The 27,471-nt window shown below is 39.4% G+C and overlaps 1 protein-coding gene and 1 pseudogene across 2 annotated transcripts in view; both read right to left on the reverse strand.

The window, feature by feature from the left end:
- Window positions 1-1,962: 1,962 nt before the first annotated feature.
- LOC118498464 lies at window positions 1,963-5,196 on the reverse strand (annotated as a pseudogene).
- Window positions 5,197-6,153: 957 nt separating this feature from the next.
- HEPH (hephaestin) overlaps window positions 6,154-27,471 on the reverse strand; it is a 59,213-nt gene continuing 37,895 nt past the window's right edge. For both annotated transcript variants that reach the window (XM_028523014.2, XM_036016429.1), the window contains 6 exons: window positions 18,829-18,935; window positions 16,767-16,992; window positions 14,274-14,413; window positions 13,248-13,410; window positions 9,726-9,770; window positions 6,154-7,781 (listed from right to left, as the gene is read on the reverse strand). In XM_028523014.2, coding sequence (XP_028378815.1) covers window positions 7,552-7,781; window positions 9,726-9,770; window positions 13,248-13,410; window positions 14,274-14,413; window positions 16,767-16,992; window positions 18,829-18,935 — 911 coding nt within the window. In that variant the 3' untranslated portion in view covers window positions 6,154-7,551. The remainder of the gene's footprint in view (window positions 7,782-9,725; window positions 9,771-13,247; window positions 13,411-14,273; window positions 14,414-16,766; window positions 16,993-18,828; window positions 18,936-27,471) is intronic.

Genomic DNA, 27,471 nt, shown 5'->3' on the forward strand with positions numbered 1-27,471 from the left:
TTTCATTGATTTCTATTCTTATCTGTATGCTGCCCTTCTTTCTGCTTACTTTGGATTTATTATCCCTTTTGCTTACAGTTTCTTTATGTAGAAACTTATTTTAGTAACTTAACATATTTTCTATATTCTAATGCATTTTAGTTCTATAAATTTTCCTCCTAGCACTGCTATAGCTGCTTCTCACAAATTTTGAAGTGTTTTGTTTTCATTTTCAATCAATTCTCTATTTTTTAAAGACTTTATTTATTTTATTTTTTAGAGAGGGGGAAGGAGAGTGAAAGAGAAGGAGAAAAACATCAAAGTGTGGTTGCCACTCATGTGCCCCCTATTTGGGTACCTGGCCTACAACCTAGGCATGTGCCCTGGACTGGGAATCCAACTGGCAACCCCTTGGTTCACAAGCTAGCAGTCAACCACTGAGCCATACCAGCCAGGGCCAATTCCATTTATTTTTTACAATTTCCTTTGAGACATTTTTGATATATGGGTTATATAAAAAATGTGTCATTTAAAATCTGAGTGTCTAGATATTTTCTTGTTGTCTTTTGGCTATTACTTGTTTGTTTTAAGATTTTATTTATTTATTTCCCCTTTCTAGGGGAACGGAGGGAGAAAGAGAGGGAGAGAAACATCAGTGAGTGGTTGCCTCTCACATGCCCCCAACTGGGGACCTGGCCAGCAACCCAGGCATGTGCCCTGACTGGGAATCACACCTGTGACCCTTTGGTTCTCAGGCTGGCACTCAATCCATTGAGCCACACCAGTCAAGTCTGTTATTACTTTCTATTTCGTTCCCATTGTTATGAAAGAACACACATTATATGTATGACTTAAATTATTTTAAACTTGCTGATATTTGTTTTAAGGTCCACTATAGGACCTATCTTGATGAATGTGGTTGTTTAAAATATGTGTGTTTTTGGTGTTCTTTTTTTCTTTTTTGTTTTTTCATATATATATTTTTGGCCATTTTTTTATTGTTGTTAAAGTACAGTTATCTCCATTTTCCCACCACCACTCCCCCCACCCCATCCACAATCCTTGCCCTCCTTGGCTTTGTTCATAGGACCTTTATGCATGTTCCTTGACGACCTTCCCCTTCTTTCTCCCATTATCTCCTCCGTTTCCCCTCTGGTCACTGTCAGTTTGTTCTTTATTTCAATGTCTCTGATTATATGTTGCTTGCTTGTTTGTTTTGTTAATTAGGTTCCACTTACAGGCAAGATCATATGGTATTTGCATTTCACTACCTGGCTCATTTCACTTAGCATAATGCTCTCCAGTTCCACCCATGCTGTCGATAAGGGTAGGAGCTCCTTTTTTCTTTCTGCTGTGTAAAATTCCATTATGTAAATGTACCATCGTTTTTTGATTTGCTCATTTACTGATGGCCACTTAGGTTGCTTCCAGCACTTGGCTATTATAAATTGTGCTGCTGTGAACATTGGGGTGCATAGGTTCTTTTGGATTTGTGTTTCAGGATTCTTAGGGTATAATCCCGGCAGAGGAATTGCTGGGTCAAAGGGAAGCTCCATCTTTAGTTTTCTGAGGAAATTTTATACTGTTTTCCACAGTGGCTGCACCAGTCTGCACTCCCACCAACAGTGTACTAGGCTTCTCTTTTCTCCACAGCCTTGCCAGCACTTATTGTTTGTTTGTTTTGCTGTTCTTGGTGAAGTGTTTTATGTATGGCAGTTAAAGTATTTTGATTGATTTTTAAATTTTATTTATTTATTTTTAGAGAGGGAGAGAGAGAGAGAGAGAGAGAGAGAGAGAGAGAGAGAGAGAGAGAGAGACATCAATGTGCGGTTGCTGGGGGCCATGGCCTGCAACCCAGGCATGCGCCCTGACTGGGAATCAAACCTGCGATACTTTGGTTCACAGCCCACGCTCAATCCACTGAGCTACACCAGCAAGGGCCTTGATTGATATTTTTAACATTATTTTTTCAATTACAGTTTACATGTAATATTATTTTGTGTTAGTTTCAAGTATACAGCGTAGTGGTTGATTGATTGTTTTGTTAATTTTCTTTTTTACTATGGCTCTATATTTTCACTTGGACAGGTCAAAGGAAGTCACCAGTAGCTTTTGTTTAATGTAAAAAAAGAAAAGAAAAGAAAAGAAAAAAAACATACACACAAAAAACACACAAAACCTTGGGCTTAAAGGAAACCCATGTCACTAGAGAGGATTCATATTTTTAGAAAGGAAATACAGTGTAGAATTCTCTAGAGAAAAATGGCATTTTAAAGCTAGTTTAGGGGGCCCAAAATGATTTGGGGAAGGTATAAGCTTATACCAGCTAGGTATAAGGTGATGGAACAGTTGTCACTGCCCAGGATCTTGGAATGGATCTTGCTGTCACACAGTGCAAGTAAGATAGAATGAGATACCAAAAAGTAATCAAGGCACCAACCAATATTTTTGGATTAAGCATTTGTCATGTAGGTCTAAGAGGTGTAGGCATAAGCTGAGTTGGGTAGAGGTGCCAGAAACTGTCAAATAGTGGCACAGCTTGCAGCAATTTCCCAAAGCCTTGTCGCTCTTGCAGAGTGAAGCCAGCATTCTTTTTGCTTCCCTTGGGGTTGCAAAGGTCAATTTCTTCATGAGCCACATTGAGGTCCCCACATAGCACAAGGGGGCTTGTGGGAAGCCGAGCCCTTTAGAAACTTGCAGAAGGCTTCATCCCAGTGCTGTCAGTACTCCAGGCACACCAGACCTTGACCTGCGTACATAGGCTGTTACCAGCACAAATGCATCATATTCAGCCAATCACTTGGCCTTCCTGATCATATTCCTCCTCACCAATGCCATAGAAGACTTTGAGTGGGCACTGGTGAGAAAGTAGGCCCATGCCACTGTACCCTTCCTTGGCTGAAGGAGTGGACCAGTACTGATGACATAGTCCAGGCAGTTCTTGAAGCTCAGCTGGTAGTTTATTCTCTGAACATTTGGTTTCTTGCAAGCACAGGATATCTGGGGCTTCTTCCTTTACCCAATCTAAACCTTTGTACTGAATCCAGGCTTGAAGCCGATCCACATTCCAGGAGCAGATCTTGAGGGTAGCTGATTTGCCACTGGGTGAGGTCTTCTTATCTGTGGGGGATCCTCATACAGGACTGACCCCTTTCCTGCTGCCTCCTTTTTGTTTTCCTTTGTTCTTTCTCTTGCTTTACTCTTATTGGCCTCTGGCTCAATCCTGGGTACTTCTCGGTCTTCCGCCACTGATCCTTTTTTCCCAGCTTCTGCATCACTGTAACGAATGCCCTCCTGCACCATGTCACCCAGTGAAGCAGTATTTTTACTGTGTTGACTGCTAAAGTTGAAGTGGGCATCCTTCTTAACTGAGCACAAAGAATGGAGCATGCCATGTTAATTTTTTTATATTATCATTTATCCTTAGTTTTGCTTTTTCTGTATTTATTCATTTCTGATGTTACAGGATTTTTTCTTTCATTATGTTATGTTTGATCGACTTTATCTGAGCCACCCTTTAAGGGTGGGTCTGTTAGTAACAAATCCCCTTAGTTCTCCTTAGTCTGAGATTGTCTTTATTTTCCCTTCATTCCTGAGGGGTAGATTCACTCAATATAGATTTGAGATTGACAGCCCTTTACTTTCAGAAACTGAAAAATGTCATGCTACCTTTTTCTCACCTCCAGAGCTTTAGCTAGAAACCCAGTCATTCAAATTTATGTTTCTCTATAAACAATATGTTGTTTTCCTTGGAGATTTTAAGTTTTTTTCTTATCTGTACTATTTAGAAGTTAAATAAATATACTATGCTTTGGCATAGATTTCTTTGGCTTTTCCTATTTTGGGTTTACTCAGCTTTTGCATCTATAGACATTTTTTGCCAAATTTTCAACCATTGTTTCTTTGAATATTTTTCCAGTCCCTCCTTCTATTCTGTGAATCCTGATATAAATGCTGGATATATTTCTTTTGTTGTATAAGCTACTGGGATTCTGTTAACTCAATTTTGTTTATTTACATTGAATAAATTCTATTAATTTATCCTCAATTTCATTAATTATATCCTATGTCATCTCTACTGGTGAGCTCAGCCAGTGAGTTTTTTAAATTAGTTATTCTCTTTTCCTGTTCTATAATTTTCATGTATTTTCCTTTTATAACATTTCTTTGTTAAAATTTTCTATTTCTCAAGAACATTTTTTATTACTTGTTGCAGCATTTGTATGATGACTTTTAAAGTCCTTTTCAGATTATTTAAACATCTGATTCATCCTAGTGTTTGTTTCTATTGATTGTCTTTTCACATTAAAGTTGTGATTTTCCTTGTTCTTGGTATAATGGAACTCTGGGTCACATTCAAACCATCTATTTTAGGAGGTAGTCACATTATTTAAGTTTAGCACAGGGTTCTGGCATAATTTTGTATGACACTGTAATTGTCATTGATTTTGTATCTTTTTTTGTTTTGCTTGGTTTCTTGGGTGTCACTGAGGCTCCTATTGATCCCTGCCAGAGCCACTTATTATTTCTGGATAGGAAAAGGAATATTCCAGATTGCAGGCATGAAGAGTGGTTCTGGGCTTAATATGTTGAAATTTCCTTTGGGGTAGAAGAGTCTCTGGCCTGCAGAGGTAAAGAGCAACTTCCATGGTCACTTGGTGTCAGAAGGGCTTGTCCTCAGTCCCTTTTTCCAGTGTCTCCAGGCCCCCAATGTGTTGTCACTAGGATTTCTCTTTCATCTTTGGATGAATTCTCTTTGGTTGGGTGTTGGCAAGATGCCCATTTGCCCTGTTGCTTTATTTTTCTCCAGGATGCCTACCTCTCTCTATACTTTTGAGTCCTTGTTTCCTCTTTCATTATTTCTAGGCTTTGTTTATCTCCAGGGAGAGATGAGTCTATTGCATCTCATCTGAATGGGAAGCCTAATTTATATTTTTAAGACATCACTTTTCTGCATAGAGTGCTAGAGTGAATGTGAGGAAGGAGGCTACCACACTAGTGCAGATAACAGATGGTTGTGTTTTAGACTGGTGTGGTAGCAATGAAGATAAAAGCAAATGAATTAAAGATATTTTTGAGGCAAAACAAACAAGAATCACTGTTGTGTTGACTTTGAGGATTCCTGGTTTGAGCAATTAAATGGATGGAAGTGTCACTTAATTGTGGGAAAAACAAACAAACAAACTTCTCCTACATCCTCATTGGGAGCAAACTCTGCACACACACACACTATATATATATATGTATTATATATATATATATATATATATATGGCATGGGATTGAGCTTGCATTCCTCAATCTGGAGCAGTATTACATATTCAGAAAAAATATAGCCCTATCCCACTTACCTTTCTTTCCTTGTCTTAGATTCATGACCAGGCTAACAACCTCCCAGTTGAATATAAGTTATAAATATTGTTGACTGGAGTCCCCAGAGTGCACTGGGTTTTCAAAAACCTCCAAATTAATAATAGGCCAAAGTAGTTTTCCTGTTATATGCATTGATTATGCAATGGATTAAAAAGTTTAACAGTTGAGAGGAGAGGGAATTTCGGGGGAATTTCAGGGGAAAAGGGGAAGGGTTTACAGGAACAAGTATAAGGATACATGGATAAAAACTAGGGGCGGGTGGAAATGGGAGGGAGGAGGGAAGGGTTGGGTGGGTGGTTTGGGATGGGAGTAAAAGATAGAAAATTGTACTGCAACAACAATTGAAATAAAATTTAAAAAAAACTAAAAAAAAAGAAGACAAAAAAAAAGTTGAACAGTTGATTTTATAATTAGCTATCCAAACCTTCCCCTACTTCCACCACCTGCTATGTTTCTGAGATTTGCAGTAAAGTTCCTCAGAAAATTACTGACCCACTGTAAACTACAATGCATGATAGGTTATGGTCTGCATTTTTCCCTTAAAACTTCAAAATTATATGAAAACTGAATACCAGGCTTGTAGGTTTGTACATTTGATGTGTAAGGGATTGCTAACTATGCAGACAGGTTGGCTCACAAGATAGGAAAGTTGGAGTCGATATGGACACAAAAGATGGAGATTAGTGGAGCTCTCCATGTTATAGGGTGATCAAACAGGTATTTGGGGTCAAATAGATGAAGGCTTGAATCCCTGCTGAACTTATAGCTGAATGTCCTTAGGTAAAATCACTAACTCTCTGACTCTTTATTTATTCAAATGTAAAACAAAATAGTGCCCTTAGAGAATGCAAGAAGGTCAAATGCAGTCATGTATTAGATTCTTTGTAAAGTATAAAGCACTGTGTATTTCAGGGTATCATCTTCGCTGTTTCTGTGGCCCCTTCTGTTCTCTACTTGCCATGCAAAATGTTAATATGTATATTGTAGTGAGGGTAGGCCATCTCATACCATCCCTACTTTCTTGTCTGTGCTCTCTTACCAAGAGTTCAAATAGGCTTGAACTTGTAGGTAACAAAGAAATAGTGCTTTAATGTGCTAGATGGAAGGACTCTGTGTTTTAAAGAGGCCCCCAAAATTTCAAGTAGACCTTTTATACTCCCAACTAGCAAAAGATTCCATGAGATCTGTATCCACCTTTCCTTGCCCAGGGGACAGCTTTGAGCCTGGTCTTAGCTCTCTATTTTCCTCTTGCAACTTTTTTTTGGCATCCAGAAGACTTTTGGCATCTATAGGACAAAAGATGGCAACCACCATTCTGACTTTGAGGCTTCCTCTCAGACAGCCTTTTCATTTCTAAAACACAAGCTGGCAGGCTCCACAAAGGATTGACCCATTCTATATCTACTCCTCACCCCACCATTGAGTGGCCTTTGTTTCAATCACAGTCACAACCTTCCAGAGGCCAGAGGAACCATCAAAATCATCAAATTCACCCTTACATTATTCTAACAAGTACTTTAATATACAGGAATTTCTGCTTATCATATGGAGAAGACACTCAACATTCTCTTCAATGTGATTGTGCCAGGAATTTTGAGGACTGGCTTCCTCAGGAGCAGAGCTCTGGGCTCAGAAGTTAAAGTTGTTCATGGCAACCACCATCCACCCACTTTCCAAAATAGTTTCTTTCCAAGGAGAATCAAAATACATTTTGGATATTCAGATCTCACCCCACCCATTTCCTCATTGTACCCATGTTCTTTATTCCTTAGTTTAAGTATGGATTATCCTCATAGCTCACTTAGCCTTGGTTCAGATTGAATTTGCGTAGGTCCTGGAAAGCAGTAGAAGCCTATTCAATGTGTTTTACTCTTGGTATGTACTTTGTGAGAAGGATCAGTTTTTAGAAATTTCCACATCTTCCAAGTGTCAGTGAGTGATATAATCTAGCCATTGAAATTTGTGATACATAATACTGAGGGACTCATCTAGCTACAGGTTCTCAAGTAGAGCAATGAAAGTTAAAGGAAAAGAGAATGTATAGCATTTCTATGTAAATAAATAAGTGAAAAAATACCCAGACAAGTTTGATTCCCTCCTCTGTCTGCCTATCACCCATATCCCTTTTACAGTAAGGTCAGCTGCTGGTCCATGGCCTGCTGAGAAAGCATTCCAGATGTGCAGTTCCAAGATCCAGCTGTTAGTTCTTGAGAGACAGAAGCTTAAAGCTGTCATCCAGGATTGACCTCCTGTTGCGCCGTAGCTTTTTTTGACGATGTTGGTACCAGACCACACCACCAAGAACCAGAACAATGAGCAAAAGAACGACACCCGTAGCAATTAAGACAGAAGCCAGCATCTCAATATCCTTTACAGGAACCTGCATGCCCAGCATCCTCACATTGTCTTCTCTAAAGTCTCTGGAGACTGCTGTTGAAATGGAACAAGAGGAAAATGGTCACCCTGTGCTGGAGCATACTCCAAAAAGGACTTACAATCTACTCCTGAAAGAGGAGAAACAGCTCTATCCAAATATAACAGAGGAACTGTCCCTATCCTTTAAAATACCAGCTGATAAAAGCAGATTCAGAGGTCTCAGTGACTTGGAATAACAAGATGTCATAGCTGAGGAAGTCCTTATTAATCACCAAGGTCATAATCCCCCTATGGAAAGAGCTAAGGTTCAGAGTAGAAAGAGCCTTGATATATATGAAAAAAATATATCAAGGACTATAATATTTTTAAAAATCTGGATTTGGTTTGCATGGTTCCAGAAGGTATAATTAAGAACAAAAAGTAGAAATTCCAGGGAAGAAGTCAGACTCAATGATCTAGCTTATCAATGCTCTCTTTGACCATTGGACCATGACAACAGCCTGCCACTGGGCTGTCTAGTCTCTCACCTCTTTGAGTGTTAACTCTGATGTCACATTGATCTTTCAGGTGAAATAGCTAATTGTTTGAGTTCCTGGCATGCAAAGTTTTAATGATCTCCAATTAACCTAGGGAGTAAAGTTCAGACTCAAGCTAGGCATTTCAGCTCTCACAATCAGGTTCTAGCAACTCATTCTTTGTTCCCCAGAATAGGCAATCCTCTTTCTGGCCTCCAAGACTTTCTCATGCTGCTCCATTTGCCTCAACACACTTTCTTCTTCCTCATTTTTCTATCCCCAGTTTAAATGTTACCTGTCTTTGTAAAACTTTCATCAATTCAGCTTGACAGTTAATGAATGCCCTTCTTCTGTTTTCAAAGTATCTGTACCATTTGTACTCCCACAATTTACTTGCTTGGACCATGTTAGTTAATCCTCCCTCATTTCTGCACTTCAGTCACCTCTTTTTGAAAAGGGAGATAATAGCCATACTTAACTCAGAGGTTTATTGTGAGGCTTAAATGAGTTAGTATTTATAAATATTTAGCATAGCACATGGAAGATGGCAAATGCACAGTAACTGATAGCTGTTATTACTGTTTGCCTTTTTTTTTTACAACATCTAACACCACAGTTGTTTCTCTAATTCATTTTTAGACACAAATTCCTTGGAAGGTAATATCTATGTCTTGTTTCTTTGGTGTCCCTGACACTCAGAAACTGTTCAATGAATGTTTAACTGGATGAACATATGTTCTTATAGAAGTGAGAAAAAAAATGAAATACATAAATATGTATGCTCCACTCTCTCAGTCTCACCTTACCTCTTCACAACCCCTTCAGGATATACCCTAATTCCCTGGTTGTCAGTTTATAAGGTACACAGGCAGATCATTAGGAATTTTTGGAACACAACTGAAAAACTTTCAGACTAATAATCTCTAATGTCCTTCTAGTGCTCATAACTTTTTTAATCTTTCTGAGTCTTAGTTCAGGTACAAATGGGGTAAAGAATGAAAGCACTGTTTGGACCTAGGCTACATAGAACAAGGATCTATAATTTCTTGAAGGTAAGAAATGGCTAGTTCTAAAAAGCCAACTATTTGATATTTCATAGATACAAGAATAAAAATCCCTGGTGTAGACTCCATGGTATTTGTTGTAGTTTTATACTGTCCCTACAGGAAATTATGTTTGTGCTACAGCTTCTTTATGCCCAAACCACCAACAGCTTGAATTTTCTTGCCACCCACACAATAGATGGGAGGCCAAGATATCAGCCTTCAACTGAGGAAGTTGGGGGGTGAGACCAGAGTGAATAAACCTATTGAGGGAAGCTGAACCTGGGATACTTTTGAAGTCTCACAGAAATCTCAGAATGCTTTCTGCAAGTATTTTGGTCCATCTTTCAGCCATGTGAATCACATATTTTAAAGACACCACATCTTCTCACAAACACACGTTGCATACAACTACCCAGTCTGTGTATCACTCTTCCTACCTTTTCCAATCTCGTTGGTGATGGTGGTGATAATGCTTAAGTGTTCTAGAGAGAAAAAAAAAAGACAAGAGGTTAGTCCTGTTTTCTTACTATCAATCCACAGGTTCACTATGGGAGGCTGGCACAGGTTGGAGGAGGAATCTCTGTGATATAGTAACCAAAAATGAAGATACCTGGAATTAACTGACTTACAGTCAAAGTCAATATTGGTATGTAAATTTGATTTTGAGTAGTGACACAAAATTTGAGCTAGAGCATAGGCTTAGGAATCCAAAAAGTAAGCCATCCCTCTGCATTACTTACGCACTCATTGGAACTTCTTCAATCCCTGTTATTGCTCTCTTTTTTTATTGTTGTTGTTCAAGCACAGTTCTCTCCATTTTCCCCTCCAGTCCCACCCACCCCAACCACCTCCACCTCCCACCCTTGATCCTACCCTCCTTTGGTTTTGTCCATGTGTCCTTTATATATGTTCTTTGATGGCCCTTCCCCTTTTTTCCCCATTGTACCCCTCCCTCTGCTCCTCTGGTTACTACTGTCAGTTTGTTTTTTATTTCAATGTCTCTAGTTACATTTTGCTTGCTTGGTTTTTGTTGTTGTTGTTGTTGTTGTTGTTGTTGATTAGGTTCCACTTATAGGTGAGATCATATGGTATTTGTCTTTCACTGTCTGGCTTACTTCACTTAGCATAATTGCTCTCTTTGCCACCCTTTCCACTCTCCCTTCAGGAAGTCCCTACATATTCAAACTATACCCATACATACTCAACCTGTTCTCAGAATACTTCTTCCTCTCCTTGCTTTAATGAGGCTGAATTCTTCTCTAAGGACTACAGTTCCTTTACATACCCTCAATAGTGCTTTGAGATTATCATTCCTCTCCTTTTTCAAAAATTATCTTTTGAGGCTCATATTACTTAGCTAGAAAAGTCACAACAACTTCTTGTCATTGTTACCTAGCAGTTCTTTTCATTCATGGAAGTCTTTGATACCTGGCTAAGTCTTCCTCCTCCTCAGTTCTCACTATGGGTATTGACCCATCATCCAACATTCAAGCCTCACAGTTTCTGGAGCTCTTAACTCCAACAAATTTTTCACATCTACTCCAATGCTATTACTACTCCCATGGTCACACTGGACTTTTTATGCAGAACTGCTCCATCTCATAAATCTAAAATTTAACAACAGCCTTCTATCTTTTTTGTACTCTAATGCTATTTATTCCATTTCACTTGTTGTTTCTTTTCCATGAAGACCTCTAGCTACTGGACTCTTCCATTTTTTTTTCAGAACCTCCCAGCTTTATCCTATCTTTTCTTTCATTCTTGGTCAGGGTAGACTCCATGTTCTGTCACTTCAACTACAAACTTACCAGGAGCATTATAATTATATACAAAAACCCCAGTAATTATAATTTCCCTGTATTTTGTCTGGTGGATGCTGGTAGAGAAAAATCACACAGGTATAAAGATCAGTATACTTGTGTCCAATTTTAAGCCCTCACTGCTGCCTGGCAATAATTAATTTCTCATTATTCAGAGTAAACTTTTATTTCCCATTTCCCAGAGTTGTTATTTCAAACATTTGTCTACTCTTGTCAAGCCCATTAACCAACCACCTATCCTTCACTCCAAGCAGATGATTCTGTCTCCTCTATCAAAGATAAAAAAGAGGCTATAAAAGAGAAATATTCTACATTTCTGTAAAGCACCTCACCAAAACCTTGATCTTTTTATTTTCTATTTTCTCTTTTCTTTTAGGTGAAACAATGACCTTACTCCAGTCTAATCTGTCATTTTAGCTCTGGTTTTCATCTCATGTTTCCTCATCAGGAGCCCTCTTTCAACAATAAAGTCTTTCTTCCCTGTCTTCAACACATATGTGGTTGGAACAATATTGAATTTGGCCATAGTAGGTTATATATTTTAAAAAGTCAAATAGGTAAGATTTATGGGCTGGCTTATTTTCATAGACAGAAATGAACTATCCTTGTTCATGGAAGTTCCTGGGTCACATGAATTGAGATGGTCTCTTATCTATTAGATGGTCTGTATTTGAGATGATCCATTATTAGACACGAATACCTGTTATCTTAGATCTATGGAATCTTGAGGACACATCAATTCATCACTTGACTTTGGTTCTAAGGACTGACAGAATACAACAAAGAATTGTGTGCTTATATTGGTGGTGGAAAATAGTACTAGAGTAGTACATGGAAGCCACATTTTAGCTCTATGGGTTACCAGAGAACAAAGCTTTTCAAACATACAGGAAATCGTAATGTGCAATTATTTGTCCACCACCCCCAGAGGGTAAATAGCAGAATTGTAATCCCTACCATTTTGCTAAGTCTGTTTGTATGCCTGAAGACTTTCTTCCACTTTCTATTCCTGCTGACAAGAGTGCTGCCATAGCTAGCAACCCCAGAATATCTACCTGAATGCCAGCACTTTTCAAAACCATATGACACTTTAAAAAAAAAAGCACGGGGAAAAAATTCCTGGATTCCTGTGGGCCCCACCAGATTTTATATGGCCTCTTGAAAGGGAGATAATGCTGAGAGCTGGACTCAGGTCAAAAGGCTTAAAAAGTGAGAGACTTAGCCCTGACTGGTGTGGCTCAGTGGGTTGGGCACCCTCCCACTAACCAAAAGGTCACTGGTTCCATTCCCATTTGGGATACATTCCTGGGTTTCAGGCCAGGTCCCCAGTTGGAGGTGTGTGAGAGGCAACCCATTGGTATCACATCGATGTTTCTCTCCCTCTCTTTCTCTCTCCCCTTCCCTCCCTCTAAAAATAAATAAAATCTTAAAAGAAAAAAAGAAGTGAGAGACTTAACCTTTTAATAACCCAAAGGCATAAAATCCAACACAGCCTACATTTCTACATTCTTGGTGATTAACAAAAATTTATTGGTAAAGAAACTACCACAGCTATTCTCTTTCCATATTAAAAAATGTAAGAAAAAAAACTCTTTTTTTACTCTTGGTAGTAACTCTATCTGTGATAAGCTATATCAAAGGCTAATATTTCTTTCCAGCTTTAGTCAGAGTTGTGCCGGGTCAGAAAGAATTGCCTTTCACAATCCCACAAAGAAAATCAATTAAGGGGTGATTATTAGAATTATATTTCTTCTTATTTTTATAACCTGGATTCATTAGCAAAATTCCATGAAATAGTCTGTGACTCTAATTAATTATAAATAATAAATTTATACATAAAATAAATATATTTCAAAGGAAGAAAATCTGTACTAGGCATCAATGTGAGAACCCAAGCAATTCCAGACTGTATTAATTGATTTGAGCTCAACATGTGTCAAAGAAATTAGAAGGAGGGAATAGCAAGGGGGCAATGGTGAATAGGAAATATTAAATGGGAGAACACCTAGGGGATATGTTCTGTCTTAAGTTATGGTTCTTCTAGGATCAGAAGGACAGGTGAGACTTTTTAGGATTATGTGGTTTCAATAAGCTATACAAATGCTAGAGGATGGTACAGCTTGGGTAGTAAGTCCTCACCTCTTTGAGACAAGACAGTAAAGAGGGTCTCCATGCCAGCATGGACATGGTCAGCAACATGGCAGTGCAACAACCATGTCCCAGGGTTGCTGGCCACCATCTCCACAACCTCAAAGGTCCCTGGGAACAGATCCACCACATCTGCCCGGTAGCTCTCTCCATTCTGCAAGAGAAATTTGGGGTGAAGAGGAAGTGAATGGTATAGAGATCACATACCAGTTTTAAAAAACCAAAAGGCTTGGAAATCCACATCAGGGACATGGAACTCCAATTCATAGATCAGAGAGCTGTTTAAAAATTCTACCTTATTCATCTTTCCAATGAACCTGCCCACACAAACTAAATCAATAGAGGGTACCCCCTCTCTCTCCTCCTACTTATTCTTAAAGTATCCCAAAATAAAAGACAGCACAGTTACTTCTAGGAAGCTAAAAACTAGTGTCTCCATACTTTTCAGCAGGCTGATATCTGGGGAGTTTAGCTTAATCCTTGACCTGTGGGAAAGAGCCACATACTTTCTTTAGCAATGAAACTCAAACTATTTTATCCTTCATATCATCACCTTTGTCAGCACTTCCAGATCTTCATGTCTATATATCAATGACTCTAACTTTGCTCCTTCTCCTAAAACTACATGTTTTTCCATGTAGCTCCTGAACAGAAATTCTTATAATGGACTAAGTGTTTTCAGAGATTTAGACAACACCCTGAAATTCCTAGACCTTGGAATAACTGCTCATTATGTGTCAAGTACTTACTGAGACCCAATTATATTGATTTCTTCAATCTCCTTCCCCATTAATAAGTCACTTATTTCTTCTATATCTGAGTGTAAAGCTAAAGCCTAGAGAGAAGAAGTGACACTAGGATACACAAAGTAGAATTTCCAGCTTAATGCTCCATGTACAAGACCTCTCCTCTTTAAACTGATTATTATCTTATTGTCTGTTATTCTGTTCTTCCTCAGTGTCTATTAAAGCACTCCTCTAATCACCCCTGAGGGACACAGCCCTCTTTCCAGCTCACCCGATAGAGGAAGCTCTCTGCATGGAAGTGGACAGTATGCAGGTCAATATCTTGGCCCATGGCTAGCATGTACCAGGCCACCCGTTCTCCTTGGTACATGGTAAGACCTTTGAGGTTGGCATAGAGCTTTCCATTAATGGCTGTAAGAGAATACAAAGTCTTATCTCTTTTATTTTGACTTCCCATTGACACTGTCCTAAGGTTAGCCCCTACCATCTCTGATAATAGCAATAACTTCCTAAATGTTCTTATATCTGCTCTATTTGTAGTCTTCCAGTCTATCTTCCACATTGGTATTATAAGAGTGGTCTTCTAAACAACTAATATGACCATGTCATTCTGTTGTTTAAAATATCTCTCTCCTGCCCAAAAGATAAAGTCCATGGCTCCTTAGCTCAGAAAACATGGTCTTTAAAAGTATAGCCCCAAAACATTTTCCAAGACTCTTTTCCCATTATCCAACACACTTACTCCAATTAGGGTAATTTATTCATCATACCCCACATGGCTCAATATGCATGTTCTTTGTGTCTTTTCTCATGTTTTTGATCTTCCCTCCCCAAAAACCTGCCTCTTTTTATCCATCTGTTTAAAGCCTAGTCAAACCTTCACCTCTTCCAAGAACACTTCTTTGATGAGCTACTCTCAAGCACTTCCCATTTCCTGTGCCCATATTCCCAACTAGACTCTAGGTTCCTAGTAAGCAGGGAATGATTGTACTATAGCACTCTCATTTCCTTACATTCCTCAGAACACCCAGAAGACACCTGAGTTTATAATAAATATTTTAAAAGACTTGTCACATTTCTGGAATTAATAATGATATTAATGCATGGGCCTCATCAATTGCCTCTTCCTAGGCTACACCCTATATTCTAAAAATAATAAACTACTCATTGTCATATTAATTAACACATCCAGGACTATGCCCAGGATATATTTCTCCACTTCTCATTTTCTCAGAGAAGAAAGGTAATTTCCACTCTACACCTCAAGAAGAAAAATAATAAAAGGAGTATTTATAGCCATCTCTGTTTTACTCCCTCCAAACTATGAATTTGAGAAAAGGAACTAAACATGCACAACTTAGCCTTTTCTGAATCTTCCCTCTCTCAAATCTGTCTGACCATAGAAAGGGTGCAAATAGATTTACTATTTCATTGTGGGGAAGATTTTGCCCTTGAAAAAGAAGGATGGCTAATGTTGGCCACCTATGTCAATGATAGGGTAGAAAACCTATCCATTACCAGAGGAATATTAGCAAGGCCATTTAATTAAAGAACTAAACTCAGTTTTACAATTAGTCTTCTCAATAAGCCCACATTTTATCTCAAGCATCTCTCTCTTTCTCAGTTGGTTCATGTATCTGAAAGGGAAGGGAAGGATATTGTCCATTTGCCCTCAGACCCCAACATTAATTAATTTTGATCTCCAGTGTCAGCACTCAAAAAGCGCTCAACCAATACCTGATAAACTGATAAGTAGAGCAACTGATGCATGAAGACTTTGGATGAATGAACATATAAACAAGCAGATGGAAATGGGTTTTAGCCCAACCCCTGCACTAGTATAATCTAACTGTGTTTACATCCTTTTTGTCCTGGACAATTTATTTCTCTGATTTGACAGGACATAAAGTTCACTTTGTAGTTTGCAAAATACCTGTTCTAGTGCGAATTGTTTATATATCTATCAAGCAGAAATAACTAGAATTCATGTGGCGATATAATACTACATTTGAATTTCATTAGAGTCACTATCAGTGTTACACCTTATGCTCAGATAAAAGAAATATTGTATTAGAAGGGATAGTGAGAAATCACTTCATCCATTTCACTGCATTTAAGTTCATCTTATTTGAATTTTTGTCTTGTTTTTGTAGAGATACACATATTTCTAGTACAAAGGGAGGCTTGCATGCACAATTTCTTTCTAAAACCTACTCAAGCATCAAAAAACTTTTCCTTGTACATAATATAACCAAGTATGTTTCTCTTTGAGGCTATCTTTTCCAATTCTTCTATCTGTAAATTGAACTTTATTTTAAAAAATAGACTAAAAGACAAGCTGTCCACTTGTCTATATTGAAAAAGCAGATATCAGATTTATAATGGTTAATAAATACAATGATATTGAAAGACTAAATCCAGGATTTTCAAGCAGAGGACTCCTCAGCAGCCAGTTCACCAATACATTGAAGGTCACAAATGTCCATCTTGCCTTTTGTAATATGTTCAAATGTGCTGGTGTCACCACAGAAACTTTACAGAGTTAGCTTCCTGCTTTCTGGGCACCTGATCTACTATAGATCACATATTTGCTTATGTATATTAATGCAAAATAATAGCAAATATTTCTTCCACTTTGTCCTTATTCCACCTTCCTACCTTTACATATTTTCAGGAATGATGCTCCCTTAGTAATGGGTCTATCAGGCACCCCTATATAATTAGTAGGTACTTCTATGGAAGAGTTAGATTATTTTCCACAGACCATGCATTTTATTACTCTCCAAAAAAGTTTCATCCTGTAGGTTGATGCGGCCTGTCTCCTGGGGCGCGTGGGTTGCCACATTCTCATCCAGATACCAAGACTGGTTCTCATCAAAGATCAAGAATAACAAGGCAAATTCTCGGTCCATGTCATTCCGTCCTCCATGGGGCTCCAAGATGCCCCTTCTGCAGATGACCAAGGGCCCCACCAAGCCACTATACATGTCCTGAAAATAGGAAGAAGTGAGAGATAGTGAAGGATATGAGGTTGTTCCTGGGTGGCAGTGCTGCACAGGAAGTCAAACTGACATCCAAGCCCCTCTGCCCTGAGAACTTCATCATAATGTGCTACATTTATAAGCATCTTTACCATGTTATCTAAATTTATCCTCACAACCATCTTGGGATACAGGTAAGATGTGCTATATAATCTATGTTTTACCTCGGCTAGACTATTCATTGATCTCTAAACCCACCAAGAACTTTCAAAAGTTCTTTGAAAGAACTTTCTTTTTTCTCATGTTGTCTCTTCTTCCTGTAAAGTCCTCCCCTCTGCCATATCTCTTATCTTATGGTATATTGTTATTCATCTTCCAAGACTGAAAGTACGTGCAACTTCTATTCATTATGAGGCTTTATGCAGCTTCCCTCTCATTCATCCCCTTCTCCAAGCTGAAGAAATCACTGTCTTGTGGACTCACATAAAACTATTATGTGGTTTTCACAATGAGATACCACTTCACACCAGTCAGAATGGCCATCAAAAACAAAGCAACAACCAAGTGTTGGAGAGGTTGTGGAGAAAAGGGGACCCTAGTGCACTGCTGGTGGGACTGCAGACTGGTACAACCACTATGGAAAGCAGTATGGAACTTCCTCAGAAAACTAAAAATGGATCTGCCTTTTGACCCTGCGATTCCACTGCTGGGACTCTATCCTAAGAATACTAAAACACCAATCCAAAAGAACCTATGCATCCCAATGTTCATAGCAGCACAATTTACAATAGCTAGATGCTGGAAGCAACCAAGATGCCCATCAGTAAATGAATGGATCAAAATACTATGGTACATTTACACAATAGTATTTTATGCAGCAGAAAGAAAGAAGGAGCTCCTATCCTTCGCAACAGCTTGGATAGAGCTAGGAAACATTATGCTAAGCGAAACAAGCCAGGCAGTGAAAGACAAATACCATATGATCTCACCTTTAACAGGAACCTAAACAACAAAACAAAGAAACAAGCAAAATATAACCAAAGACACTGAAATAGAGGCCAGGCTGACAGTGCCCACAGAATAGAGTAGAGGGAATTTCAGGGGACAGTGGGAAGGGTTCATGGGAACAAACTTAAAGGACACATGGTCAAAAACTAGGGGGAGGGTGGTAATGGAGGGAAGTGGGGAGGGGTGGGAGGGGGGGCTGGATTGGAAGTAAAAAGGAGAAAAATATATTTGAACAATGATTAAAATAAAATAAAAAACTATTATGTGGTTTTAAAGAACTGCTAATATATATAGCTAGCATTATAGTTTATATTCATCTGTCTTCCCAACTAGATCATACTCTTTAAATATGGGAACTCTACCTTACATTTGTATGATCCAAACACCAAGTAATGGCAAAAATGCACTAGGCTCTCAATAAATGATTGCTCAGGTCTGGCTGTAGATAGGTGGCTAGATAGATAAACACATTTTCTAGATGAGGACACAGAAACAGAATGACTGATTTAAAGTCACTCTAAAGGCAAGATAAAACCATATTTGAGACTATAACCCCAATCTCTTGACAAGCAATCTTAGGCTTTTTAAATGAGGGCTTACATGATCCAAGAAGAAACAAGGAAGAAAATGCTCAGGTCAAACATGTGGTGCTACCTATTCCCTTAATTCCTTTTCCTGTCTCTTAAAATAAACCATAGATTTAAGGAATTTTCCCCCAAAACTTTGGCTTCAGTATTTCAGGGTGGGCTTCTTACTATACCAATGTAATAGCTTCCTTTTGCCAGTTAGCTTGCCAGTTTATGAGACTCACCTTCAGGAAACTAATATTGTATTTACCTTGATGGGATCTACTGCAGAATAATAAATCCTGGAAACACAAGCAGAATCATTGGGTCCAGGGCCAGACCTTTCTGGGATGCTCCATTTGTAAGTAAGAACTTCACCTAGGAAGAGTAATATGGATCTCTAGTTGAACCAGGTAAGAAATTTCTTCCAACTCCCTAGTCTTCCCAAAAGCTATGGTGGATGAATCCCAAGACCTTTAAGATTATTCTCCATCATTTTCATAACAGTTTTTATTTTATTTTGCGTGATTTTGCTTTTCTCCTTCCTAGAACATCCTCAGCCTCTCTTCTATGAGCCTTGTTGTTCAAGGCCGAGGTCTAACCATCTGTTACTATACTCTCTGCTTATAGTGTCCTCCCTTCTTTGGCCCTGTTTTGTTCTTTTCTTGCTGCTTCCTTCTGTATGGGCTTGTCTCCCCAAATTTCTGCCTCTAGTCTTCTTCTACTCTTTTTCCCTAGTCTCTCCATAGAAATTCTCATCTGCCCTTCTGATATCAATTACTATCCATGTATTAATGATTCTTAATACTAGTCCCACCCTCCCACTTCAAGAAAGAACTAAAGGAAATGAAGGCAAGCAATCTACAAGATACGGAGTTTAAAACAATAGTTATAAGGATGCTTAAAAAAACTTAGGAGCAGGATAAACACAGGAATAAACACAGAGATAGTAAAAATAAAAATAAATTTAGAAAACATAAAAAACAATCATAAATGAAGTGTACAAGGAGAGGATCCAAGATGGCAGCAGAGTAGGGGGAAGTTACACTTACTGCCTCCTGAGATGAACTGGAATTACAAGTAAAGTACAGAACAATCAGCATGCATAACCAACTGAAGACAAACTAAACAGAAGTCTTGCTAGAGATTTACAGAAGAAGCCACATCAAAACTGGCAGAAAGCAATGGCCACAGGTTGGCACAGGCAGCAACTGGGATTCAAAAGGGATATCTCAGCTGCAAAGGTTCTCCCTGAGGAACATGAGGTCTCAACCCCATGCCAGGATTCCCAGCTCAGAGCCCTGAAGAGGCACCCACAAAATATCCTGTTGTGAAAATCATCACAGATTCTGTCCACCAGGGAGAGAGGGAGTTAGCTAAAGGCTCAGAATACCTCTTAAAGGGCCAGTGCACACAATTTCATTCACAGCCAATTGCCCTAGGATCCAGTGGAAGGAGTGCAGAACATATTAGAGTCCTGTGAGGAGAGACTACAGTTTGTGGCTCTGGGAAGAAATTTAAAGGGATAGCCACTATGGTCCCTGTGCCGAGTCTCTCTCCCGCACAGCAGATGCCATATTTCTTAGGTGGAGCATGTCCCTCCTTACATCATCAAACTAGGGGGAATGCAATAGCCCCACCTTCTGGACTGTCTATTGAACCACCCTGCAGAGCTAATGCCCTGTGGAGAAATCATGGGCATGGGCCTGGGCTGTAAAGTCTACAAAGATTCAAGAAGTATCTGTGATTGAGTTGTCTAGTTCTGGGGCAGGGGCCATTTTCCCCAACTTTCTAAAAGCCTGATCAGTACATGCCACTTACAGAAGATCAACTAGCCCCTCCATCCATATTCCCAGCCACATCCAAGTGCTGAACTTCAGCTATTCAAGAGGTACAGGCTGAATCAAGGACAGACTGAGTTATATGGCCCAAGGATGAGAGACATTTTTCTCTTGCACATCTGACCAATGAAGAGATCTCCCCTTACATGGCTGAACTTGGTTGGTTTGAGCCTAATGAACTCTGCTAGCTTAACCCCGATGACTCTCTGAGACCCAGCTCCACCACAAAGATCTGTTAGCCCCTGGTGGGTGGCATCTAGCCTTTGCAGACCTGGGACTTTTGCTGAGTCACCTCAGATTCAGAACTGGTAATGAGATTGAACCTGTATTAATATGGTGAACACCATTTGCCCCTACCTGGTAAATCACTGAGAATGTACTTCATGAAACTCAAGTACTGCCAGAGGTTCTTTCAGTGATGGGGCCTAACAGGCAGCTGAAAGGCAGATACCTTGGGCCTTTTGCTGACCCACCCACAAGCTGGGGGCTGGTGAAAGCTGACCTTGGTGCACAGCTTTGTCCTTCCCACACACAGGCAGCAAACCCAGGAGAGGAATCCATAAACTATGGCTTACTTTGTAGCTCCAAACAAGTTGTCATGGGAAGCTTCTGATATTGACCTGTACCAGAGTCCCTCCCAAGAGGCCCTCTAACCAACACATCCAGTGGTGAGCTTTAGACAATATCAGAGCAGGATCCAATTAGCTTCACAAGAAGCACATGCAAAGGGAAATAATGGCTGGCACCAGACCCTGCTGAGGCAAATTCTGTTTTGTGTGGTCAGCACTTTCAGAGCAGCTCATACACTGTGGTCTGGGTCAGTCTTCACAGTTAGCCAGCTTGAGGGTTTACCCCACACATAAACAACACGATAGCAATCAAGATGCAATTACACAAGAGATCTCACATAATCCACACAAGGCACAGTCTTAGAGCACCCATCTCAGGTGATCAAGGAGATCACACCAATGGGTTCCACAGAACGCCTATTAAATAAGGGCACCTTATCAACACCAGAAGACATAGCAGATCTACCTAACACAGTGAAATAATCACAAAAGGCAGCAAAAATGGGGAAACAAAGAAACATGCTCAAGTGAAAGAAATCTCCAGGAAAAGAGCTAAATGAAATGGAGGCAAGTAATCTACAAGATATAGAGTTCAAAAAAATGGTTATAAAGATTCTCAAGGAATTTAATGAAAATTTCAACAGTATGAGAAAATACATAGAAACTGTAAAAAATATCAGAAATAAACAATACAATGCCTGAAATGAAGAATACAATAGAAGGAATAATCAGTAGGTTGGGTGAAACAGAGGATTCAAACAGTGATTTGGAAAACAAGAGAGCAGAAAACACACCCAATCAGAGAAATAAAAAAAAGAGAATAATTTAAAAAATAAAAATAGTTTAAGCAAATCTTAGGACAACATGATGTGTGAAAACATCCATATCATAGAGGTACCAGAATAAGAATTGACTTCTGGCCAAGATGGAGGCATAGGTAGATGCACTGTGCTTCCCTACACAACCAAAAGAAGGACAGCAACAATTTAAAAATAAAAAACCAGTACTGACAGAACATCTAACTGTATGGAAGTCCAACAACCAAGGAGTTAAAGAAGAAATACTCATGCAGACCAGTAGGAGGGGCAGAGACGGTCAGCCAGGTGGAGAGGACTCACAGCAAGGCTGTGGCTGGAGGACTGGGGTGGGCAAAGCTGCAGCTGGCAGGCCCAGTGAGGCAGCAACTGGTGGAGAGGATAGTCCCATATTCACACACAGATAAACCATGAGGAACAGCTGGGGAGCAAGACAGACCATGCAACCCAGGGCCGTAGCATGGGGAAATAAACCTTTAAACCTCTGATTGCAAATAGTGGTGAGCATTGAGGTGGCAGTGGGAGAAACTCCCAGCCTCACAGGTGAGTTCTTTGGAGAGACCCACAGGATGTTATAATGTACACAAGCCCACCCACCAGGAATCTGCACCAGAAGGGCCCAATTTGATTGTGAGTAGCGGGAGGAAGTGACTGAAAACCAGCAGACAGAGGAGCAAGTGCTATTGTTCCCTCTCGGACCCCTCCCCCACATACAGAGTCACAACACAGCGATGTGGGTTGCCCTGCCGGAGTGAACGCCTAAAGCTCCACCCCTTACTACATAACAGGTAAGAGACCAAACAAAAAAAAAATGGCCCAAACCAAAGAATAGATCAAAGCTCCAGAAAAAATATAACTAAGCAATGAAGAAATAGCCAACCTATTAGATGCACAGTTCAAAACATTGGTCATCAGGATGCTCACAGAATTGGTTGAATTTGGTGGCAAATTGGATGGAAAAATGAAGGCTACACTAAGCAAAATAAAGAAAAATATACAGGAAACCAATAGTGATGGGAAGGAAACTGAGACTCAAATCAATGGAGTGGACCAGAAGGAAGAAAGAAACAACCAAGCAGAAAAGAAGGAAGAACCAAGAATTCAAAAAAAAAAAAATGAGGAGAGGCTTAGAAACCCCCAGGACATCTTTAAATGTCCCAACATCTAAATGATAGGGGGTGCCAGAAGGAGAAGAACAACAGCAAGAAATGGAAAACTTATTTGAACAAATGAAGAAGGAAAACTTCCCTAATCTGGCAAAGGAAATAGACTTCCAGGAAGTCCAGGAAGCTTAGAGAGTCCCAAAGAAGTTGGACCCGAGGAAGAACACACCAACACACATCATAATTACCTTACCCAAGATTAAAATGAAGGAGAGAACCCTAAAAGCAGCAAGAGATAAGAAGACAGTTACCTGCAAAGGAGTTCCTATAAGACTGTCAGCTGATTTCTCAAAAGAGACCTTACAGGCAAGAAGGGGCTGGAAAGAAGTATTCCAAGTCATGAAAGGCAAGGACCTACATCCAAGATTGCTCTATCCTGCAAATCTATCATGTAGAATGGAAGGGTAGATAAAGTGCTTCTCAGATAAGGTCAAGTTCAAGGTGTTCATCATCACCAAGCCCTTGTTATATGAAATGTTAAAGGGACTTATCTAAGAAAAGGAAGATAAAAAACACATACAGTAAAATGACAGCAAACTGACAATTATTAACAACCACACCTAAAACTAAAACAAAAACAAATTAAGCAAACAACTAGAACAGGAACAGAACCACAGAAATGGAGATCACACAGAGAGTTATCAACAGGGGAGTGGGAGGAGGAGAGAGGGGGAAAAGGTACAGAGAATAAGTAGCATAGATGGTATGTAGAAAATAGACAGGGGGAGGATAAGAACAGTATGAGAAATGTAGAAGCTAAAGAACTTATAAGTTTGACACATGGACATGAAGTAAAGGGGGGAATATGGGTGGGAGGGGGTGTGCAGGGTAGAGGGGAGTGAAGGGGGGGAATGGGACAACTGTAATAACATAATCAATAAAATATATTTTGAAAAAAGAATAAGAATAGAAAGAGTAAAGAATGAAGAACCTATTTGAAGAAATAATGACTAAAAACTTCCCTAACATGGAGAAAGACAAAGCACAGAGGCCCAATCAAGATGAACCCCAAAAGTCCCACACTAAAGCACATCATAATTAAAATAGCAAAGGTTAAAGGAAAAGAGACAATTTTAAATGCAGCAAGAGAAAGACAGTTACCTACAAGGGAGCTTCCATAATACTGTCAGCTGATTTCTCAACAGAAGCACTTCAGGCCAGACGGCATCATCATAAAATATTTGAATTAATATAAAGCAAGGACCTACTACCAAGAGTACTCTACCCAGCAAGGCTATCATTTACAATTGAAGGCAAAATAATGAGCTTCCCTCACAACAAAAAGCGAAAGGAATTCATTACCACCAAACCAGTATTAAAAGAAATGTTAAATTGGACTCTTTAGGAAGAAGAAAGAAAATAAACAGTAACATAATTGTAAAAATTAAAGTGGCAATAACTATGTACCTATCAATAATCACTTTATTTTTTAAATATTTTATTTATTTACTTTTAGAGAGGGGGGAATGGAAGGAGAAAGAGGGAGAGAAACATCAATGTGGGAGAGACACAGGGATCTGTTGCCTCTCACACACTCCCAGCTGCTGACCTGGCCCAAACCCAGGCATATACCCTGACTAGGAATTTGTTGGGAACCGCCCTGACTGGTATCAGAAGCTGAAACCCCCACCTAGGCTAAGGCTAAGGGATCGCCCTTGGAACCGTAAGCCAGCAAGGAGACAAAAGCTTATCTCCCTGACAGGAATGCTGCTTCTGCTGCTTTATTCATAACTGAACCCTTAAAAGCTTGGTTGGTTAGGCAAAGACGAGTAAGATTCCCCACGGGGGGAATGACCTAAGACAGGCACGATCACTTTGGGAGGTCCCCCAAAAGGACTTGGGGGGCTGCAGCAAAAGGGGGTGATGGACCCTCGCTCCTCAGCTTTGACATAGCCTGAGTTCTCATCGTCTTGGAGAAAATCTCCTTATTGCCCTAGTTCCCTTGCTCAACCTAAGCCTGAAACAATGACAGCGTGGTGCATCTCTGTGCTGAAAAGGGCAGATTCCCCGGGTGATCAGGCCTAAGAAAGAATATGTAAATTACTGTGAAACCTTCTTTGTTTAGAATGCTCTCAGTTGAATGAGAGGGGTCCAAGGAGGAAGTTAGCTTGTTCCTCAAAGTCTTACAGCTCTTTGACCCCGACTCAATAGACCAGCAGAGTTCCTTGTTTTCTATAGTTCCTTACTTTCCCCTAATGAGTCCTGTACTTTACCTGAATTATTATGCAAAATGAGCCCAATAAAAGCAGGTATGGACCGTAAATTGAGCTCCCCACTAGGGGGGTGGCCATTTCGTCCCTTCTTCCCCACAGAAACTAGTTTGTCTCTGTGCATGTTTTTTTCTCGCGTGTTTTTCGACGAGCCATCCACAGCGTTTCGTGATCACTGCTGGCCGGTGACCCACGCAACAGGAATTGAACTGGCAACCTTTCAGTTCACAGGCTGGCACTGAATCCACTGAGTCACACCAGCCAGGGCTATCACTAATCACTTTAAATGTAAATGAATTAAATGTTGCACCAAAAACAGAGGATTGCTAAATGGAGAAAAATAGAGGGCCCATGTATATGCTGCGTACCCAAATCAGTTAGAAGTCCAGACATACAGACTGAAAGTAAAGAGATGGAAAAAATATTTTATTCAGCCCCAGAAATTATGAAAGTGGGAAGAAATTTACTTAAATATACATGTGAGGTAGACGCTCTTCACTGTCCACTCGGAAGATATTTTCCTAACCTTTTGCCTGCCAATTGAACCTCAATACTATTCAGCCATAAGAAAAGATGAAATACTGCCATTTGCAACAACATGGATGGACCCTGATAATATGATGCTAAGTGAAATCAGTCAGAAAAAGCTAAGAACTGTATGATTTCACTCATATGCAGGATATAAAACTCAAAGCAACAAATGAACAAATAAGAAAAATAAATACTCATAGTTACAGACAATAGTATGGTGGTTATTGGAAAGAACAGGGTGTGGGAGTAGTAAAGGGTAAAGGTGGTCAAATATATGGTGATGGAAGAAGATTTGACTTTGGGTGGTAGGCACACAGTGCAATATACAGATCATGTGTCATAGAAATGTACACTTGAAAGCTATACAATCTTATTAACCAATGTCACCCCAATGAATTTTATTTAAAAATAAATGCATAAACCATGATATTCCTACTGTACTGAAATTTTCCTCTTTTATATAACAAGCAAAATAAACATTTACTTAAAGAACAAATTTAGATACCTTATACACCTGGTTTTATTTCTAACATCTTGCTTACTTTTTTCTCAGGCTTACTTTTTTAAAAAAGATTTTTATTTGTTTACTTTTAGAGAGAGGGGAAGGGAAGGAGAAGGAGAGAAACATCAACGTGTGGTTACCTCTTGCATGCCCCCTACTGTAGACCTGGCCCACAACCCAGGCATGTGCCTGACTGGCAATCGAACTGGTGACCCTTTGATTCGCAGGCCAGCACTCAATCCACTGAGCCACATCAGCCAGGGCTCAGGATTACTTTTTAATTTGTGCATTCCCTTAAAAATTAGTCTTCCCCAGGGTCTTTTCCTAGAATTTTTACTGTCTCATTTTATATACTCTTTCAGGGTGACTGTGTTCATTTCTTTGCCTTAAATTACTACAAAAATATTGATGCCTCTTACATAATTCCTTCAGATCATACCTTTCTCCTGATCTCCTGAGCTTTATGTCTTTTAGATATCTATATTAGTTGTGTGGCAGACATACAAAATTCAACTAATTCAAAAGTGAACTCATCATCATACAATCTCTTCCACCCCAACTCATGTTCCCTGTCTCCTTCCATGTGTCTTGGTGAATGGCATCAGTATTTACCGGGTTGTGCAAGTCAAAAACCTGGGTGTTTTCAGAATTTTTTTTCCAAAAACATGGATTTTTTTTAAAGAATCCTTCTCTGTCTCACTTTCAATGTCCAGTTAATCACCAAATCCTGCTTATTCTACCTCATTGGTCTTTTTAGAACCTATCCCCTTTCCTCAGCTTAAACTTTCATCTTTCTTATTTACTGGATCTTTACATATTACATCCCCTACATCTGGAACTTCCTTTTACTTGCTTTTGTCCCACACTATCCCTTTAACTGTATGCTTCTTCATCAACCTTTAGATCAGTGGTTCTCAAAGTGTAAGTTCCTGGTACAGAAACATCAAAATCACCTGGAAATTTGTTTAAAATAACATTATTGAGCTCCATCCCACACCTACTTAATCAGAGCCTCTGGGGGTTGATCCCAGATATCCATTATTTCATAATCACAAGCTTTCCAGGTGATTCTGATACAAGATAAAATTTGAGAACTATAAATTTAGATCTCACTTGAGGTATCACCTAATCTGGGAAGCCATCCATGACCATGACCATCCAAACATATATTAGGCATCCTCTTTTACACCTAACTACCACACTTAAAAAACTCCTATTTAACACTTAAAACATGACATTATAATTACCAGTTTACTTGTCTCTCTGTGATAATAGCCAAAGCT

This window comes from Phyllostomus discolor, chromosome X (genome assembly GCF_004126475.2).
Source record: "Phyllostomus discolor isolate MPI-MPIP mPhyDis1 chromosome X, mPhyDis1.pri.v3, whole genome shotgun sequence".
Taxonomy (NCBI): Eukaryota; Metazoa; Chordata; class Mammalia; order Chiroptera; family Phyllostomidae; genus Phyllostomus; species Phyllostomus discolor.